At 40.9% G+C, this 21787-nt stretch overlaps 1 protein-coding gene and 1 long non-coding RNA gene across 5 annotated transcripts in view; one reads left to right on the plus strand and one right to left on the minus strand.

Moving 5' to 3' along the window:
• TMEM132B (transmembrane protein 132B) overlaps window positions 1-21787 on the plus strand; it is a 230451-nt gene that overhangs the window by 182034 nt on the left and 26630 nt on the right. For all 4 annotated transcript variants that reach the window (XM_032705898.1, XM_032705902.1, XM_032705901.1 and 1 more), the window contains exon 5: window positions 11876-12019. In XM_032705898.1, coding sequence (XP_032561789.1) covers window positions 11876-12019 — 144 coding nt within the window. The remainder of the gene's footprint in view (window positions 1-11875; window positions 12020-21787) is intronic.
• On the minus strand, window positions 10436-11974 carry LOC116795840. The gene is made up of 3 exons (XR_004360172.1): window positions 11784-11974; window positions 11560-11644; window positions 10436-10808 (listed from the first exon to the last, which is right to left on the minus strand). It is a non-coding gene; the product is annotated as an uncharacterized LOC116795840 (long non-coding RNA).

The following is a 21787-nucleotide window of genomic DNA, read 5'->3' on the forward strand; positions in this document are numbered from 1 at the left end:
CAGATTCCAGGTTTATTCCCCTCTGGACTGAACAGCAGTGCATGCTAGGATGAGGCTTTTTAGATTGAAACTCTGTTTTTGAGATGCTTGTCCAAGAAAGGAGAAAAAACAAACCAAACCATAAATGGTGCTGCAGAGAAGGGTTGGCTGCCTCCTGAGATGCTCCTGCTTGACACATCTGGGGTTGAGTCTGTCTCAGGCTGTTGTTGTTTCTCAGCCTCATCAGTGACACAGCCTGACACGGCCTGGCCAGGAAGCATCATCTCCTCTCCCAGTCCTGTCACAACCTGTCATTAGGAAGAAGTAAAGTTGCAGTTTCATTCCAGGTTGTTCTCCATTATAGCCCTTGTCACGGTGCATTGGATATGTGTACCAGAGTTAATTACAACACTACTGGGAGAAAAATCCCAAACTAAATCAACAACAACTTGCATGATTGCCTTCATTAACAAAGAGGAAGAAAACCAGCATTAAAATGTTGGGTACCTCAGCATTTGACAGTGTAACTGGTGGGCAGGAAGCTGAGCATCAGTGTCATTTAACAAAAAAAGGAAGAAAAATATATAGAAAGGTGTATTTAATGTAGTTACTGTGGTAGGTGTATTTAATGTAGTTACCGTGGTCTTGTGGCTTCAGTAGCTGGGCTCTGGTTGACCACTTTGTATCATATTGGCCATGAAAAAAACAAACATCTGTCCTTCAAAACTAACTTGCAGTAACACAAGAGAAACCTTTTGATCACCTTTCTTTTTTTTGCTTTTTGTTAGAGTGGCCTTCTGGCAATAATTTTTGAGCTTTTGGAAAATTCTTGCATCATAGCAAAGGAACAAAGATGTATGGAAACACAGTCATTGTTTCAAGATCTAGTTTATGCATTGTCAGATCATTCCTGTTGCCTAGAAAGAGTTTAAAATGCTGTAGTTTAAATGAGATACTTTGCTCACTAATTTCTTCATGTGCATTTTCTTAATCCCAGACCCCGGTTCAGGTTTTGTAGGTGAACATGCTCACCTGGGTTTTGCATTTGTACCTTCCTGTCGTGGATTTAAACATAAACATGCTACAGCTGGGACAAGACCATAGATTTTATTCCAAAAGTGTTGTCCATCAAAAGCCTGAGAAGAGCTGGTTGAGGCTGTGCTGGGAGGGGACAATCCAGTTCTGGGTCCTCAGCTCACTGCCAGGTCACAACACACGCAGAGCTGGACTGCCTTTGCTGTGTTACTGTGTGTGTTCTTACCAAGTAGGTGTGAAGTGTTAGTGGTCTTTGAATAAAAGAGATTGTCATTTGATTCAGGTAAGACCCTCCCTTTTTGGAGGAACACTTTGAAAACAAAGTGTAGGAAGTACTGGCCCACATCTGTGGCATTTGAGCACCAAGGAGGTGAATGAAGTGTCACTGGGAGGGGAGAATGTGGCTGAACACTTCAAGGTGTAAAAAAAGGAGGAAAAAAGCCAAAATTATAATGGAAGGTGAGGAGAACTTGCTCTTTTCTGTGTGGTAATTGTGCAGGGGTGCTTTCAACTGAAAGCACTTTGGAGCTGGAATTTCGTGTCGTGTTTAGGAAGGCCTTTAAGTGCAATGCTTTTCCCGTCTTTGTCAATTCCTTGCTAAAATGATGTGTCAAAATGCCAGAGAACCGTGTCTTTTCCTCTGTAAAAAGCATCTTCCCTTGTATTCATCTGTCCATTTAGCAGGAGCAATGACTGGGCACTGAGGGGGCCCCATCAGCTGCAGGACAAGAAAGGATATGGCACTAGACCTGGCCTTCCTCCCACCTTCCAGCAGTAAACAATTTGAAATTGGTACTGCAAAAGAAGAAATAAATGTATTATCAATTGAAAATCTACCCCTTTTTAGAGGAAAGGTAAAGAATGAATGGTCAACACAGCCAGTTTTAAGGCAGATAAATTTCCTTCATGGAGTTCAATAGCAAATATTCATTCCATTTGAACAGTCCAGTTGTGGTGATCTGATTGCTCTTTGCAACTGAGTCAGGCTGTGTAATTTTAAATAAAAATAGCAGCAAATAGGGGGACGTTTTCCTCGAGTTAGATCTTGTAGATCAGTCCTTCAGCACGAATTGGGTAATTCTCTTTTCTCTCTGTTGCTGTTCCTAGTTTATCTTTCTGAAAAATCAGTATTTTTCCCATTTCTCATAATGTAACAGGTTCTAAAGAAATAGATTGTGAAGTTTGAATAATGTCTTAATGACTTCTAAAGGCTAATTATGAAGACAATGCTTTGGAAGTAAAGATAGAAGTCTTTTTTTACTTTCCTTCTTGCCTTCAGTGTCTTTTGTTGAGATGGAAAACCAAATCAGCCACTACCTCATATAGTTTACAAACAGTTTAAACTGAAAAAATTTAAAACTACTTTGGAGACCCTGCCTGGGCTGAGTTTGGTGGAGAGGGGTAAGAACAAGAGACCATTGTTAAAATTCTTTCTCAAGGAAACGTGCTGTGATTTTGATATATACTTGCACTCATAGAATAATAAGTGGAACACTTTTTCTGTTTCCAGAGTACTTCTATCAAAACCCAATAACACTGTCACTTTACATTCCTGAGAAACATTAATGTCATCCCCCTTGCCTGCTACTGTCTTGCCCCATTTCCAACCACCCGTGAGGTGGCATTGGGAGCCCTCTCCAAGTGGAAAAGTTTGCAACAGTTTCATGTTAAGAGATATTCTGTGTTTTTTCTCTTGAGTGCAGTTGGCTGTTGCTGGGATTACAGTATATGCTAATATGCCATTATCATTTTCCACCTAAGAAGGCTGACAAGTAATAATGTATTTCTTCCTTTCCTTTTATCTGTTCCTGGTTGCTGTGTTTGTAGCCCTCTATATTTCTTTGCAGCCACTGATACCTGTTTTACTGCACAGCTGCATTTCAGTGAACAAGCCAATAAAATCACCATTTGAGAAGTTGCAGGCTCAGCGTTTACTTGTTATGCAAAAAGGCCATTTAGTAGGAAAGATTTGGAAATTAGTATTTAAACTGTACAGAACCAACAGCCTGAAGACAGCAAGTTTTGGGTGTAACCACAGAACACGTGGACATGGGGAATATGGATTTGGTTTGTTGATCTGTCACTGGCCTGGTGGGATTTCTGCTGCCTCTGTTATTTGAGCTGTATAATGAAGGTTACTGTCCTGTTGTCTTTGGCAGAGCTCAGAACTGTTTTTGAAGCATTGTGTAAAGGCTAGATGCTATAAGGAGTAATTTAAACAAATCATTCAATATGTAATTTTTAGAACAGATGAAAGAGAGGGGAAAAGATGAAAAATTAAATAGTTTGATGCTGATTTCACAGGACTTTTACATTTGTGTAACTACATGGTCTTTATTATAATTACTACCTCCAGTCAGTCTTTTTTTTTTTTTTTCCTTCTCACAGATTCTTAAAACATTCTTTAGTTTGAGAGACTGTGTTTCCTAAAAGCTGATGGACTGTGGAAAAATATTGATGTTCTGACAGCAGTGGCTCAGCTTTTGAAACACAGATGATATTGTCCTAGTCTGCAGGAAATAAATACACTGCACAAGAGTTCACTGAGAAATTCAATCACGGAAACAAAAAAGGGATTTCATTCTGAACTTGAATAAAATAGAGGTAGTTCTTTATAACAGTTGAGCAGAAAAAGAAATAATCAGACACAGAGGCATGTCAGAACAAGGCAGCACGTCACACAAGGTGAACAGACTGACAAATTAAAATGAAGAACAAAATTCAAGCCAAGAAGGAGAGGAAGGAAGTAAAAACCTCCAGTAGTTCTTAGATCAGTCAGAAAACTCTCAAAAACTCACTTCAGATAAATCAGTGTTCTGATTTGAAAAAAATCCCAGTTTTTAATTTTAGTTTTTTCGAAAGAAAATATTCTCAAAGGTGTCTTCTTTATACTTTTTGATTTTTGTCAAGAAACTTTTCTTTTTTTTTTCTCCTAGTCAAAAAAGTTTTTCCCAGGCAGTTCTACACATGGACAGGAGACATCTTCTCTAGTGTTTGTTTAAGTAGGAACTAAATGTTGAAGACTTGAAAGGCAGCACTTCATTCCAGTGGAGTGGCAGTGCAAGGATGAGCAATGTACAGTTGATGGATGCTCCCAAAATCGGTGAATAAGACACCAGAAATCTCTGAAAGCTCTGAGTGTGCAAGGGTAGTAAAGGCTGATGCCTGGACTGGTTACAGATGTGTTCTCCTTTTTATTTTGCCCGCATCAAATACAGCAGTAGGCAATTTTATGAAGTGGAGTAGATAAAAGGCACAGGTGTTTTTGTCAGTCTGTGTCACTGTGGGGAACATGCAGGGGTGTAAAAATTGTTGGGAGTACTGTTACCTCCTAGGAGTAAAGGAGCCAACAGTAGTGTATAGGTACTAATTGTTTATAATTTTGAAAGCAGGAGGGGATAGAGATTCTGTCTCCCAATTCTAGAAATCAAGTATAAAGAGACATCTGAGCCCTTTAGTTGGCAATGGAGAGAGATAAATCTTCCAAAGTGTCACTTGCCCTGTCCTAAGACATGAACTGGCAGAGAATGAATCACTCACTGCAGGCACTTTGGGGGGGAGAAGAGAGAAGAGCCTGTCTGAGGAGAGCACACGGTGGGAAACACTCTGCTCCCACAGCTGCCTGAAAAGCCTGTTCTGCAGCAATATGTGTGTGCTTTACATCCCAGAGCAGGCCAATGCAAGCCTGTGAAATTACTTAAATAGGTAAAATAAGTAAGTGCAGTAGTCTGGTCCTGACAGATAAGACAGCCCGTCTTCAAGAAAGAAAAAAAAAAAAAAAAAGTAATTCTTTGGGTAAGGCTTGGGTCTTCCCTGTCAGATCCATGTTCTTCAGAAAATTAAATCCTCCTTTTGCAGGACAATGAATGTGAGCATCTCATAGATCTCTATTCCACTTTAAACTCCATAATGCCCTTCAGAGGTTTAGTTAATATGCATCTTGCTCTGTCCAGGACTTACACCAGTGTTTGAACTGTGCTGAGGGAGAAGATATAAAATCTAGTTCTTCTGAGCCCCCTGTACAGTGAATGCCAGACAACTGCCCTCTATCAGGGGATCTCAGAGGACTTTGCACCATGTTATGGTCACTTTTCCATGGATCTTTTTCTGCTTACAAATAGGTTCTCTTAAGCCATAGCCACTCTGAATGGCTTAACAAGTCACCGTGTCTGAAGCAGAGAGTGAACCCACACTCCCCTCTTGTTGATGCTCCTGCAGCATGTTGGGAAGAGGTGTAGACACTCTGTAATTAATTTGTGCATTCTTCTATAGCATTAAACAGCTGTTATTACAGAAGGACGTGGATTTCTGCCCAGGTAGTGCTCATGGTAGAAGATGAGCACACAGACTGTGGCTGTAAACTCACGTGATGTGCAACCTTATGTTTCGGTGTCTGTAGTCTTGTGCCTGTGGAACTGAACCCTCCCTTCCCTCCAGCTCACTCTGAAAAAAATTGCCTTGTCTAGTAAAAGAATTAGAGAAGTGCCTGAAAGAAACTTTTCAAAGTGGCCGTTCCCAGTGTTGTTAAATATTATTAAACCTGTGGGGCAAAGCTACAGAGCCAGGAAATGATATCTTTGACGACTGTTGGTACTCAAGCGGATCTGTTCCATAAACTAGGCAAAGCATGGCCTCCCTAGATTCCTCTGTGGAAAAAAAAAAAGCCTTTGAGGGGTGTTTATATTAATTATTTCATGGCCATTTGAAAACAGTCATTAGTGCATCAGTTTGAACTGAGGGTCACTGCTCTTGAGCAGACAACTCTACACATTTTGTGTTCACTTGCATACGGGGGGATATTGTTTGATTTCAGTTGGAGGTGACCCACAATTTTACTAAGTCAGAATGCGATTAGGTTTTTCTGGAACAAAAACGGAAAAACCCAGTATCTTTAAATGAACTGTGGAGTTTTAAATATGTTTTATAATGGTTATCAGTCATTCACTGTTGAGAAGAACTGGATCAAGTCTGTCAGATGAATGTTGAGACACTGCACAGATTTCTAAATACAGTGTAAACTCTAGCATGAATCACTGGCAGAGTTCACCAAACTTTTGGTCCTGTAATTCTTGGTGTACTAAAAGTCCTGAAACATGGCTCAGGAGCTCTTGGTGTCTGTTCTCTGTGCAGACAACTAAAATCAGGTGCATAATAGTCGCTCTCCAGCTCCTTCTACCTCAGGTATGCACTTCAGAGCAATGGTGTCACAATGTCTAATGCAGCAGGTTTGGTGAATAAACTCTACTGGGATATAATGTGCTGAAGGGAAATAGCAGGAGCCCAGTCTCAGGAAAGGTCTTTTGCTCATGCAGAAGGCACTGGTACTTAGCTGAGACAGTGGAGACTGCCTGGCAGGTTGCAATTACTTCTGCCAAGTGCACCAGGCTGTGTTCTGAACCTTTGCTTAATGGGGGCAGATCTGTTCTGAGTTATCAAAAATAAAATAAAACTGCCTCAGGTCACAGATATGACAGTATCTGTGAGTCTAATCAGGTTTCACCTTCAGCAGCAGGTTTTGCTTATTCATCCTACATAAACCTCAAAATGAGCTGAATTTCCTTCATAAAAAAACCCACAAAATGGAATAAATCTCAGCTTTTAGTTTGCATGAACTCCAAGACAGAGTTACCACTTCAGCTGACTGCGTGTGCCAGGTATACTCTGTTAAGAGCTTCCTTCAGTGTATCTGCGGCAAAAAGACAAGTTATGAAATAAGATTCCACTTTGGAGTCTCTGGATCATGCTTTTTTGTGCTACAGCAAATTGGTTTTGCAGCACACACCAATACACATCTAGAATAATATTCAATTAGGCTCATGGTTGCTGCTTACATTGTTGGGTAAGAACCAGTGATTGGGAACCTCTGTGTATGGTTCAATCTGCATTAATTAATTTCTCCTGCAGAATATATGCACCTGCCTGTTCTTCCTTTGGGATCCCCATATGAAATAAAGCTATTATGCAGGTAAACAAAGGAGATAAAGGATGACCTTTAACTTTGACACAATAGCATGAAGTATTTGTGATTTGCCATCTGTCACAACTGATCCCTTCTAACAGTGATATGCTGAGCAAGAGGCTGAAAGGAGGAAACAGCCAGAGAAAGAAAAATGTTGTAGGGGAGTGGGAACAACCTTCTGGCTTGTCAGGGCAGGGGGACCCATGCTGACACCTGAAAACTTGGTAAAGAGTTGATTCTGCAAGTGGCTCCATGGAAATGATGATGCAAGGAAGTACCCCTTTATTAGGAGAGAGGAAGAAAAGGAAAAGAGGAAGGAAAAAGGGTCAAAGAACAGCATCAGTTCTTTGCAAGATTGTTTAGGTTTTCTATTGTTTCATACACACGTAATCTCAGTTGTTTGTTCTCACCATTGGGTGACAAAATGGTATATCTTACCTGCTATAATGGAAAATATAGATAGCTTTCTCACAGCCATGCTTCATTAATATGTATGGAAAACCTAAAATGGTATTCAGCCATGAGGTGGGGAAAGTACAGAATTGCTTTGGATTACAATAATTTCAGCAAAGCACCTAATTTATATATTAAGCTTGCTTAATGGATTTGTATTGCCTTGCTCTTTGATCTGAAGAAAAAGGTGGTGAATAATTTATCAAATAAAAAAGCCTCCCCTAGCCCAGCCCACAATCTGCCCTGTAATTTACATTTTTTTTAAGAGATGCCATTTCCAGGCAGAAGAACTGGTTCCTAAAGTTTCCTTCTAATATTACAAATGTATTTTTGTGAGGTACACTCTGGGGAAAGACATAATAATGAAGGAATGCAATTCTACAGACAAATGTTCCAGCTCTCTGCCTTCTTCACTAAAGACAGTCATTTCAGCTAAATGCCAAAAGGCATTTAGCTGCACCATTTGTCAGTGGAATAGGGCTGGCTTTAGGTTTCCCTCCTGATTTACAATTGAGTGTTTATTGGGTTTACTGTACTGTAGCAGGTTTTGTTAACCTCTTAAAAAAACACGACCAGCTCGTGCATTAATCACAAGGATGATACATGTCACAGCAAACTGGGTTGGTGTGGGACCTCTGTGCCTCGCCAGACTTTGTGGGAAGGATGCCGGCTGCTCCCTGAGGGGCAGGAATCATGCACTGCTGGCTTTGGGCTGGGGTCTAGGTAACTTGTGTTCAGCTCCTGGCTCTTGAGATGCTTTCTTGTGAGATGTGTGATCTGTTTCTCCGTGCCTTTATTTTGCAGCCAAAAGAGGGGGTAAAAGCTGCATCATGTTGGTTTATGGGAGGTGGGTGAGCTGCTCCAGAGTCACCTGTCTAAGGAGGATTTAGGTCACCAGGGTGTTGTTTAAAGTGTGATTATTGGAACTTCATGCCTGGAGTTCCTCAGTTGATATGTACTTATCAGAGTCATTCCTCAGTAATCCCTGCTTCTGGTCACATCCACAGGTAACAGCAGTGTTTGCAGTCACAGCTCTATCAAGACTTTTGACACATCTGCCGTTCACATTTCCCCCCATTTGTCCGAAGCAACCAGTTGTCAAACATTTACTATGGCTGTGTGCAGCCTTTATTCATATTTAAATAAAGCCATTATCCTGGCCTACAGTTTCAGTGGTTTTCAGCTCTTCCTCTTGAGTATTTCTCTCAGTAGTGCCATCTAATCAGCTTTAGGTTTTAATTAAACAGCTGTCATTTGCTTCCTAGTTCTGTTGCGACCTGATGTTGTATTAAATTTTAATTTAGCCTCGCCTGCATAAGAAGTAGATTCCTTCAGACAACAAAGAAATGCTATTAGCAGGTTACAGTTGTAATTAAGAAGAGCTCTGCTGAAGTGCTTATGCATTCAGGTACCAAGAAAGAGCACATTATTATTATTCATGGATGGAGCCTGTGATATGAGTGTGTAGCTTCCACCCAGGCTGCTGAGTTGAAGGTTTTGGTCAAGATCTGGCAGCTGAAACCTTCAACAATAGAAATGGGGAAGGATTCCCAGTTTTCCACCTGGGACCTTGAAGTTCCAGAGTTGGAGTTTTGTGCTGGTGGTCCCTGGTTGTAGTTCCTGATGTTTCACTTATGCTGTGCCACGTGGGAGGACATACCTGTGTAAATCCCCTCCCTACATTTGAGATGCTGTTAGTAATGACCAGCACAGGTATCTAAAGTTCAGTAACTTTTTTTCCTGCAGTAAACCCTACCATGGAAATACAGACCAAGCCTAACAGAATTTAGATGAAATGCTGTTACTTGTTGAAGATGCACTAAAAAGTCTGTTTATAAATCTAAGGGACAGTCAATTAGTTCATATTTCTTCCTCAGAGGAAATATATTTTTTCAGTCTCTAAATAGCTGGCTCTTAAAAAGGTCTTTACAGCCTATTATATTTGTGTAACACTCACTCCAGGCATCAGGGATCTGAAATATTGATTTCTATAGTGGAATTGCTTGCAGTGAAGTGCAGTTTTTGTGAGGCAGCATCAGCTAATTAGCACGGTGGGTTCCTGTACACACTGGGAAACGGAGAAGGTTCAGAACAGTTCTTGTGCTGGTACTCATCTCATGCTCATCTTCACAGGGAGTTATAAAAGGAATGCAAATGTCTTTATAAACTTTGCATTATCCTTCAGCACATCAAAGTCAGACTTCAGCTTTGGTAGCTAAACAGCACTTAGGGTTCAAAGGAGGCAGAGATTTTTTATCCTTTGTCACACGTGCTGGTCAACATGTGGGTGACAGGACAAACAGCACAAAAACCAAAGGAGAAGTTGGTTCAGGCCTGTTGAGAACCTGGTTCCAAGTCCAATGACTTGGTAGGGCTTTGGACCAGACCGTAATTGCATACAAGTGCTGCCTGCCTGACCTGGAGGAGTTTCTGTGCTAACAGAGTGTGTTTGGAAGTGGCATTAGTCATGTGTTCATTGTTTGTGACCTTGGGCAAAATAGTGTTTCCCCAGATGCCCTGAAGACAACTGTTTGTTGTTGGAAAATGGCTTAGAAATAACATACTGGCAAACTGGTCCTTGGGACCCTTTTGACACAGGACCACCAGGTCTTCATCAAATATATGGTATGTGTTGATATTGGATTGATGGCTTAGGATATATGGAATATTTGCAGTTGGTTTGGTGAAATCTAACTATCTCTTCTCTGACATGCTTGTGGATGAATTACCCTCAGTTTCTCTTTGTCTGTCTTATACAACCTTTTTCCACCTGAGGTGCATCTAAGTGTTTTCTTTCACCTGGCGATGCATTTTCTTCTTAGCCCTTTTCAGATCTGTCTTTGCAAAGGTTTTACAGTCGTTCTTTCACACTTCCACTTCTGTCACATACTTCTCTCTTTCCCAGTGTCCCTCTCTCATGGATGGCAGCTGGTTATAAATGAGCCCATTCAGCATAAACAAAAACTAGACAGTCATTTACTGCGTGAAACATCTGGTTTGTGCCTGGCAGAGAACAGAACAAAGAGGGTATATTTATTTCATGAGGTATTATTCAGAAAAGCATCTTTTTTTTCAGGATGACTCTTAAATCACATTGAAGTCTAAGTGTCGGGTTGAGCACGTCCTCTTAGTGCTGTTCTGATCAGAAATGGACTCGAGTGTGTGCTTCAATGCTTTTCTGGAACATGGCTGCCCATAAACCTCTGGTAGACTCTGTTAGTTAGCTGGCACTAGTGTTATTAGTACTTCAGCTCATTTAATTCAGGGCGCTTTTTGTAGAAGTTTCTGAATATTGATTAATAATACATCTTAGTTGCAAGTATTTATTGGTCTTCTCCAGCTGTCCTTAGCTTGTGGTCAATGCCCATTATTCTCCATCAATCTAGCAGCAGAGCAAATGATAGTGAATATATCTCCCTGTGCAAGCTGCCATCAAATTTTTCACTAAAATCCATTTCTTCTTCCACCAATTCTAATAATGGAATTTAAAGTTAGATTAGTTTGAAGCAACTTTTTTTTTTCTCCCCCCTCAACTGGCAAGCAATTAGTTTTATGGAAGTTGAAAAATGAAAAGTGGATTGATTCAAAGCAGTATTTCCTATTGCAGGATTTTCGAGACGGCCGGAATGAATCTCTGTGAAATCCCAGATCATTCCTTGCCCAGCATGTGTGTCAAGTTTGGGGCTGGCAGTAAGCACTGCTTATGCAGAGACAAGCTGCTCCCCTCCAGTCTGCATACCTGCTTACACAAGGCAGGGACCTCTGAAGCAACTCATTTGGAGTAATTAATCAAACTGCAGCCATACTGAGACACAGAGGAAGGCTGTGTTAATGGAGTCATTAGAGTGCCAGCACTGTGAATTCATCAGGACTAGAGATAAATGTGGTAAAACATCTCTAGGTGGGATTTTGATGGGGAAAGATTAAAAAAAAAAACCTGTGTATGGAGGCATAGTTTTTCTCCTCATGTATTTTATGTTTCAAAAAGGGAAACTGGTCAACTCACAACACTGTCAGCTGGAACAGTGAGGAAGAAATGCTGTTATTGTAATGCTTGATTATCACCTCCCAAATAACTGGTATGATTTGGGGCAAAGGGGTGGGAGGAGTCGCTGACACCCTGGAGATCCTACCCGAGTAGTGCTGTGGTTCTCCTGAGCTGCAGACAGGCCTTTGTGCCTCATTGCACCACAGATTTCATTGCCACTGCAGCCAAACCTGTAGATGAGCTCAAAAAGAAGAAATCCATGTTTGTCAAAACCAAAACTTGACTGTCCACAGGCAACTTTTGGCTTCGAAAGTTGCTAAACCGTTGACTGCAGGGAGATCGAAGGGCATGTGCAAGGGAGGGTCCCACCTCTGAGCCTGTCCCCATCAGAGGCAGGGTTGGTTCATTCTCATGGTTTTGTGCTTCTCTGACACCCATCCTCCCTTTGTCTGTGCATGCAGGACACAGAGGTCCTCAACACGGCCATTCTGACGGGCAGAATGGTGTCAGTTCCAGTCAAGGTCGTTGCCGTGCAGGAGGACGGGTCCGTGGTGGACGTTTCAGACTCTGTCGAGTGCAAATCAGCTGATGAAGATGTCATAAAGGTAAGGCACCATCTGAGGTGGAGGACGGAGTTCTCACCCTTTTCTCCTCCACCACCACCATACTGGGACCTGGCCCACATTTGGGATTTTCCATCAGGCAGTTGTTTTACAGGGATGGCTGTTTCTGTGGTGGGCAGTGGTACCTACCCCCTGTGCACTGGGGAGGGTCTCCAGAGGTCAGCACATTTCAACAGACTGATGCAGAGTTGTTTGAGCAGTTCTGTTCCACATGGAAGAAAGGGCCAGGGATACTAAAAGAGCTGTCCCAGTCTTTCTTTGCTGGCCAGTCAGTGCTGATGAGAAGGAGCGTGTAGCTGATATATTGCATTTAGGAAAGATCAACTCTTTCCAAAGGGCTCTTTGTTCTTGTGTGGATTTGCTGCATCCATTATTTCCCAGCAATAATGTAGTGTTTTGTAACAGCATACAGGGTGATTTCCTCCATGTTTCTGGCTGTATCACCTGTTTCCAGTCAGGAGTTTCTTATAATTAAAGATACTGAACGGTGCCAAAATCTGGAGAAGCATGACAGAGAATAGAAAATAACAACCACATTGCAAAAGTTCTTAAAACGAGAGCTGGGAGCTTTTAAACAATATTGTGGTTTGTTTGTTTCTTTGGGTGTTTGTAAGTGTTATTTTCAGCTGGTTCTGCCTCCCTGACATTGAGATGAAAATAGCATTAATGGACTTTATCATGACACTGACTGCCCGACTTCTGACACCATTGCATGGCTTTCAGCTTTTAGCTCATTATTATTTCTAGGCATAAAATAGGTACTTTTGAATATCTTTAATAGGTTAACTTGTTTTATTATGTGGTATGGGAGTGTCCTTGTTTTAAATGAACTTAAGAATTGACTACAGTGAGTTCTGTATGGGATGAGGGGTTTTTTGGTATTATTTATGGGTTCTATATTTTTCCTTCTATATCAGATAGGGAAAGAAAAAATCCCATTTTCTTTTTCTGGAAACCAAATTTCTTTGAAGATCCTTACCAGATGAACATGGATGAATATCTTTCTTTATGACTAACATAATTAGTTGTCAAATAAACAAACTGTCTTGATAAATGTTGTTATTCTTTTTTTTGCTGGGTGGCACATAGCTATTATCTGACTAGTGGCTATTATTTATCAGTTGATAAATATGAACAGTGACTTGTTCATATTATAAACTCAAGCAACAAGTTATATATCATCAAGATATTACTGAGACTATCTTTTCTTTTCACTTCAGAAAAACAGATCCAGATCTAAAAGATGGTGTATGGGGACTTTTGTTTCTATTGATTGAGTTTGTAGTATTTCTAGGACTTGCTGTAGTTAGAGAATACCTCTCTGGGCTGAACCAGATAGGAAAAGGTCAGGAAAAATACTCCCATTCCTCTTTGATTAGTAGAATTAATATCTGCAGATTGTGGAGAGATGCTGCATTTCAGAGCACTGCCTCTTTAAAGCCCATTTTGGTCAATCAGCAGTTGTCCTTATGGGTATCCTGTCAAGGCTGGACATAAAATTGTTCTGGTTCCCAAATTTAACAGGTCCGCTACAGCTGGCGACTAAATAAGTCTTGACACGACCTCTGTGAGCAGAGACAAGATTTCCAGTTGCAGTTGTGGATTTATGCACTTTAATACAGCAAAGCTCTTGCCCTTTGACCATCTTTCCTTTTCTCTTTTTCAAAACCTTGTCCATCTCGGTGGAATTAGATCTGTTCCAAAGCACCCTCAGGCTGGTGAGTGTCTTCCCATTCCTGGATAGAGCAGACCAAAACATAGGCCTGCACAGGTTTCATAAGATTTGCACAATAAATTTGCCAGGTTTTTTTGGTAGTGACTAAGTTGGTATAAATCAGGTCTTTATTTGACTGCTTTGTGAAATTATTTGGGCATCAAACCCCCGGCAGTGGAGAATGTCTCTGGGACCCTTTCCCAGACCTGGTACCTGTCTCTCTGATATTTTGACTTAATGAACAAAAACAAGAGGTCTGATTGTGGTCTTCATTGACTAGATATTGCCTCATCCTGGTGATATAAAATGGGAGTAATGTTATTTTTCTGAAAATTGCAGCATACTTTTAATGGATTTCAGTCACAAATTACTGAGAGGTGCTCTCAGACTGAATGCTGTTCAGGCATAATTTTTTAACTGCAAATATATGTATTGGTTGCAAGATTGAATCCATAACAATTAATTAGCTGAGTTAAAATTTAGTACAGGGTTCATGTGCCTATATTTTTTCAGAAAAATGCATATTCCATTTACAAGCCCCTTTGGTAAAGTCAGTATTGACTTTGCTTCTGAATTGGTGCTGCCTTTTCTATATAGGTTGTACTGCTAAACCCTCTAATCAGAGTTGTCAGGCATTTTGGATCTAATTACCCAATCTTAAGCTTCTTTTCACTGTTAATTCTGCTTTTATTGTTTCTTTGTAATTGGAGAGATATTCATATTCTTTTGGGCAGAATAGAGTGTTGCATTCTTAACCTTTTATTCCTGTTTAATAGCTAATGATTTAATAGACAATTAATGAGACAATTCTTTGATCACTGCTCTAACATCATTATTTTCAATTAAGACAAAATGAATTGAAGCTAGTTTAAATAAAAACAGGCTTTGGCCCAGGCTATTAGGAATTTATACAACACGTGCTTCTCTTAGCAGCTACCTTGGTACCACATTGATACTGCTCAGAGATGGTCAAATAGATATGTGAGGTACAAGTGATTTATTTGTAGGCAAGAGATGTGAATCATTCCTGTTCTAAACCATATATTCCCTCAGCCTAACAGTTTAATGGCTTCCCAACAAGACAATATTTCAGTCCAGTTTTTTCAAGGCCCACTAATTAGCGATAAATATAATAAAACACACCTAGTTCCTTTTTGACCTTGCATTTTCCAGCCTTAGCATGATGTGATCCTGAAAGGAATCTCACAGGTGAATTTGCTTAAGTTCATCTACAATCCCTGGTCCCTACAACTGCTGATCCCTGCAGCTGGGCATAGGTCATAATACTGACCAACCATTCCACTGGAACCAGCTTCCCTCTAAAATATTTTGATGGAAATATCACTGTAAGTCGATGAAACTCTTGCGCTTATTCCATTATTGAAATTTAATGGTGTTGGCATTTGAGGGAAAAGATTGGCTTTATGATTAAGGCACTGAAATGCTTCTCAGCATTAATTTCCATATCTCTTGCTGATTTGCTGTGTGACTATGGGTAAATCACTCATTCCCCTTGGAATCTCACTTCTTTATCTGCTAACAAGGCAGAGAAATACATCCTTTTCCCAGCTTTAACCTGCATTATACCATTTCTGAAGCTTCTGTTGACTCTGAATGGACAAAAACCTTATCCCCACTAAGAGTCCCATTAACTTCAGTGGTCTTCTGCCACAGACTCACTGGAAGGACTTCTCTCCCAGTGTTCTGCTTTTCCTGCAAAACATAAACAAATAAATTGGGTTGCAAAGCTGAAAAGAAAGAAGTGGTAGAAACTCGACTGAAGTCGACTACCAAAGGTTTATTACAGAAGGAATTATAACCTGAGAGGCTCTGGCACAATCAGTCTTTAGTCAGAAGCTCCAAGCAAGATTGATGCACTCCTTTTTCCTCCCTGTAAAAGTGCCTTTAAAAGCCTGAACTGTAGTAATTTCACATGAAGGAAAATTCTGAAAACATTGTAGTTCCATGGTAGTCGTAAACATCACCATCAACATCAAGTGAAGAAGTTCTAATGAGGACAACTTCTTAGTCCAAATGTTTATCTCAGTAGTGTTCAAATGAAAGTGAGACAGCTGTCCAATTAATTCATTCTTAGATTAGTCATATTTTCATGTCCTTTGCAAGTCACTCAAAAAGTGACTGATCATTCCAATTAATCTCTGCAGTCATTCAAACGGCTTCCATGGAGTTACACTGTGGACTAATTTAGCCTAATTTTTTTTTGGTAGCAGAAAGGGCCCTCAGTTGAACAGAAGGGAAGTCACAGGGCCCCGTCCTGCCCATTTCTGCCCACACATGAAGTGCAACAGAAACAGGCTCACTGTGCCCAGGCAGAGCCAAACACTGAGAGCCACAGTGTTCAATAATATCCCATGAACTCCATCTGTGCTAGAATGCACTTTTCTTGTTACCTTGCTAGAGGAAAGCTCTTCAGTGAATTATTTTTCACCTTTTCATAATTTCCTGTCTAATTATAATGAAAATAAAATTCAGACCATTCCTGCCCCCTACTTTTCTAACACAAACCTTATCTTGAACTCTATAATTCATGGTAAAACAAGAGAAGACCTAATTTTCCTGGCAGTAGCCAGCCAGGCTTTATCTAAATGTGCAGTAAAAACAGTTTAACAAAGGCAGGAAAGGTAATAGCTGAAATAGATTGAATCTGCAGAGGGCTCTTCCCTCTTCCAGACAAAAAGCAGATGAGCACTGAGGACCTCATTCAACAGCCCTGGGCACAGTGATCTCCAACTCCAGCACAATAACTGCTACAAGGAACCATGGGGAAAACACAAATAGGGAAATGGATGGATAATGCACTTCTCCAGTTTAGATGATACTGAATTTTTGGGAACAATTCCTTGCTGCAGACTCACAGCACACTCTTAGGACAATTTATGGAAAGAAGTGCCTGCCTGGAGTTGTTAAAAACAACTATTTGTGCAGCAGCTTTGAAAACAAAGCTAGAGCTTGTAATTTGCAAGTTCTGCAGCTGCTTTGCCATTAAAGTATGTGATCAAGAATGTAATGGACTTGTACATAAAGTAGAGCTAATCTTTGTTCTCCATCTATCATATCTTTGAGTACCTATCACTGTATTACCTAAGAGCTTTATTTTGTGGTCACTCACACAGAAATGAGCTCCCACCAGGAGTCCAAACTCTTTCTGGAAGCAGTGCAAATCCTCTCTACTTGTTTATATGATGGATTTACTTTGGTGCCACTTGGTTTGTTGCACAATTCATTTTGAACCAGACCTTATTTTTTTAAGTGATTTTTTTCTTCAGTGCTGGTGAATGGTTCAAGGTTGACAGCCCTGGAGGCTTAACCTCTCCATCTTGCCCCAGAGCAGGGGACAGGTTTGGGCTGTGGCAGCAGCTGTGCAGATAGAAAGCTTTTGAAGTGCAAGTGTTTAATTCGGTGAGTCCATCTCCCTGTTCATGCTGTGCTTTTAATCTCACCTGATTAGTACCAGTGGGTCAGTGTCATCAGCTCCATGAAATCAGCAGTTAACAACCACAAGTCACTGTCAGCTTCATCCCCATCTGTCTTTGGGAGCTGGGAGGTAACGGGCTCTGCAGTCCATTACAAAGCCCCTGAAATGACTCCTCCCCTGATGCCTGGCAGAGGCAAGAGGTTTGTGGCAGGGAAGCATTCCTCTGAATGGAAGGAGTACTCAGGAGGTAAGGAGCTTGCTTAGGACTGAAAAGTTCTGGTTTACCTCTCTGCCTTACTCCAGACCTCCTCCAAGAAGCTGCTGTCTCTGTCTCAGTAGTGATGGCAGGGATGCTTCTGTCCTAGTAGGATTTATTGGCAAGAAACAGTTCTCCTGACTTAACATGTCTTTTGTATCTGTAGACAGATAAGCCTAAGTTAGAGCAATAATGAGTTATCATTGAGCTGCTTGCAATCCATTAAACTTATAAATTAGAGTTTCTTACAATTTCTAGTTATTTTGGCCAAAAAACCCACTCTCTCTGTCCCCATACAAAGTTCATCTTTATGAGTCATAAGAGGTGAGCAGGAGAGTACATCAGATACCTCTACAATATGTCAAGTGTTGAATTAAGGATTTTGCTTTTTGTTGATGTATCAGAGGTTCTGACATACAGGTCACCAGATTCTGCTAATTAGTTTTCTAGCTTGACAAAGTATGATCAGAACAAAGTACCATAGCCACTTACTGCATATTAAAGATTTATCTTGAAAAGCACTCTAGTTACTCAGCAACAGGTTGAAATCTATATTGTTTTAGGATGGTGCCAAGCTAAAACTTTGGGTCTAGAATCATATTTGCACACAAACCAGCTCCGTGTATGGCAATAATGATGCCAACGAGGCAGCCTCACAAAATCACATATTGGAGAATTAATATTCTGTATACAGTACACATTGTACACAGTTTATAGCAAAATATATGTGTGTGCCTTCCTGAAGCTATTTTTAAACACACACGGTCTTCAAAGCCAGCTTGAGAAAACAGTGTTTTGTCTGGGAGAAGGATCCGTTAAGAACAGACCACGGCGACATGTGCAATTACACAGATTTCGGCAGAGATGCTTATGGTGTCTTCCAAGGCACCAGCTGCTACTTCAGAGGAAGAAAACAATTCTATGGCTTAGCATTTGGCTGCTCTGAGAGCAGAAATGCAAAGGGCATGGATCCCAGTCCTGGGAAACAATCATTAGCTGAACCACAGTATTGCTCAGGATAAACTCTGAATATTTTATACTAAGAAATGCACAGAGTAAACAACTCACTCCAGGCTCAACAAAAGCAAATGCAGCAATAAGTAGCTGTTGTTGAGAGAAAATGACAAACTTTTGGAGGCTTTTTCTCCAAATATTGTAGGAAATAAACTCTGCTTTATAAACTTTAATGCAGCTGGCCATTTAAATATTCTAACTGTGGCTGCATGAACCTCATGGATTCTGAGGCTTTTATACCTCTTGAACTATCATTCTGGCTGGGCAAATTAATTCAGGTTCCCATTGTCATCAAAACTCCTGGGGGCAAAATGTGCTCTCAGCTAAAGTCATGAGAGTGTGTGACAGGCAGTGGAGTGACGGAGGTGTTACAGAGGGCAAAATTTGCTCCATGTGAAAGTTAAAACAGCCATTAACTGTCAGCTACAGGATGAGAGAAAAGTCTTTACCTGCCACCCTCGTCCCTGATGTGGTGGTTGAGAGAGGTGGGAGTGGGCAGCACATGCATTCTGGATGGCAGAGCATCACATTTTAACCCAACAGTAGTGCTTTGGGCACCAAAAATATATGTTAAAATGTACATACAGCGCTGAATATTTCAAGCCACAGGTGGCTTTAGTTCTAGAGAACTTTGTTGGAGGCAGCTGGGCACTGAAGGGCACACGTGGCAACCAAACCTTTGTGTTCCCCTCGCTCCGTGGGACACAGTTGGATTTTGAATGCAGGTTGAGTGTGTGTTTTTTGTGGTCTAACTTATCTGCACCTGTGTTTTAGTAATGTGTTCTGAGATGCATTCCCTTGAGATACATAATTGGAGTCGAAGATGGAGACGATGAGGCTGACATGCCATCATCATTTTGAAGCACAGTTAATTTATTTGACAGAAGCACCTACTGTTGACAGTAACCAGCTCTCTTTATCCTCTCTGGGAGAAGGCAGGGTTTTTCTTGCTATGTTTTTAATTATTAATGTTTTTGCATTCTCATTATATGGAATAGGAAATCAGAATAAAAACTAGTTTGATGTTCTTCACAGGAACAGAAACAAGAGGAGAAATGACATGTAGTTTGGCAGATCTGTACCTTTGTGCTTCAGGATTGGGGTGTATCTGGGATTTTGAGGGGAATGGGGAAAATCCAGCCTTAAAGAATTGTAGATAAATGCTGGATTATTGAATCAGACAGCTCATTAAATAAGGATGAAAGAACAAAATGAAGTTATAAATGGATTTCTTTTTCCATTTGCATGAAGTATGGAAGAATCACACTGGGATGTGGTTTTTCTCTTCTTCCGATTCATTATGCACTCTAGTGAGAGGGTCCCTCAGCTTCAGCAGGAACAGTGACTTCAGGGTTAAATAAATGGCTGGATTTAGCATTTTGTTTTGTGTTGTCAGTTCTTAAGGTCTGATTTATACTAATGTCACTGTGCCATGACATTCACTCCCACATCAAAGGCTTCCTGGAATTGCTGGAGTTGTTTTTGTGAGTAGAGTCAGGCTATTAAAACACAGTCCAGGTACATATTTAAAAATATAAAAAGTGTCAAACAGGGATGAAAACTTTAAAGTTTGCATTTGTTCAACAGGAAGTGAAAACTAAGTCCATCACCTCCACATTTTACAGCTCCTCAGTGGGGCAGATTTGGAACTGTGTCAAAGTCAGACTATGCTATAGAGAGGTGTATGTGTGTCCCTGTGTATAAAGCTTATGTGATACTCATGACAGACATTGGAATGCTCACTCCTGTTCTGTTTCTGCTCCCATAATAATTCTGCCCCATTTACTGAGTGAGAGTGAAGACTACTCGTGTCAGAAGCATTGCAGGGTATGGCCTCCCAACAATGTAAAATACATTTTAGCAGCATTCTGTCAGCAGATAATGAACCCTGCAGCTCCTTCAGGGGGAATTTCAGCCTGTTCCTGCTCGGGAGCACTGGTGATGTCCTGCAGGCTGAGCAACAGAGTCCTGCCCTGGGCTGGAGGGTCAAACCTCCCTCAAACATGAGCCTGGATCCAAAATCTGTGAGCCGGAGGAAAGGATGTATCGTAATAAGGAGAGGAATAAGGAGCAGAGAGGCATGAACTCTTGCAAGGGTCAGGAAGAGGCTGTAAAATGGTTGCATACCTCATTGAAAAAGATTTGGGTGTTTATTTGAGTTGTGTGCATTGACTGTTTGTGGAGTGCTGGCAGTGTACTCAACCCTGCACAGGAGTGGTGTGGACACAGTGCCCACCCTGCAGCTCTCACAGCTGAGCAAGAGTTACACAGGGCTTGCTACAATATAGACATTCTGGGAGGTAATCCTTTACTGAGTTACTTGTGCAAACATCCAGTGCAGCCCAGCAGGGCGGAGGGGAACGGCATCACCCGGGGAGCAGAGATGGAGATTGCCCGGCAGGACTGCCGGCAAGGGGAGTCCTTTGTTTGAGAGGCATTGTCTGAAAAGATAAGTTCCTAGCAGGAAATGCTATCTCCTATTTATATACTTTATTTATTTGCTCTTTTCCAATTGCTGTTTCTGAGATTGCTGTTTGGATTTAATTTGCAGTCCCTCTCCAGTGGCTCCCAGCTTTTCTTCTGAAAACATAAGAGAAAATCCTTAAGACACACAGTTCTTCCTCAGATCTCTTACATTCAAAATTATCCACTGCAGAGCAAAATTAATGTATGCCCTTCCTTATTGTTTTCCTTCTTAATTCATTTCTTTCCATAAAGGCTCAGCAAGCACCAATTTTCCAAGTGAGTTTTTAATCGCTTGAGCTCAGCATGATTACTGTCTTCCAATCTAGTTGCCATTTGATGCAATCAGTTTTTCAGAATACAATCATTTCAGGTTTTTTTTTTCCCCAAAACTGAGTGTTATATGGCCAGCTGATAACACTTGGCTGCAAAGAAACATAAAATACTTATAGTTCTGTGTGAAAATATAACGTGTGATTGCGAGGTCCTCCCCAGCCAAGTGCATGAAGGTGATGTGAAACACTTTTGTAAGATGGGGCACAAAGAAATTTATTATTCCAATGCTAAGAGCACAGGCTGGAGAGGCAGTGAGGGAAGGAAGGGGAAGATGGGAACGTAGCGTGCTGAAGTATTTCTTACTGCTGGAGTGTTTGCTTTGAAAGAGCCTTTCAAGAGTATACGTTGCCAGGGGAGATTTTTCTCTCCACATCTTTTATTGCCACCCCACAAATAAAAGATTTCAATACACCCATACTGGAAATCTGCAGACTTAAATAGTCTCTGCCACACAGGAGCTGGAGACTTTTAGATTTCCCCAACCTGCAGTGAGTTTAGCATGAGAGATTATCAGTGTAAAATGAGAAAATC

Source organism: Chiroxiphia lanceolata, chromosome 18, assembly GCF_009829145.1.
Source record: "Chiroxiphia lanceolata isolate bChiLan1 chromosome 18, bChiLan1.pri, whole genome shotgun sequence".
NCBI lineage: Eukaryota > Metazoa > Chordata > Aves > Passeriformes > Pipridae > Chiroxiphia > Chiroxiphia lanceolata.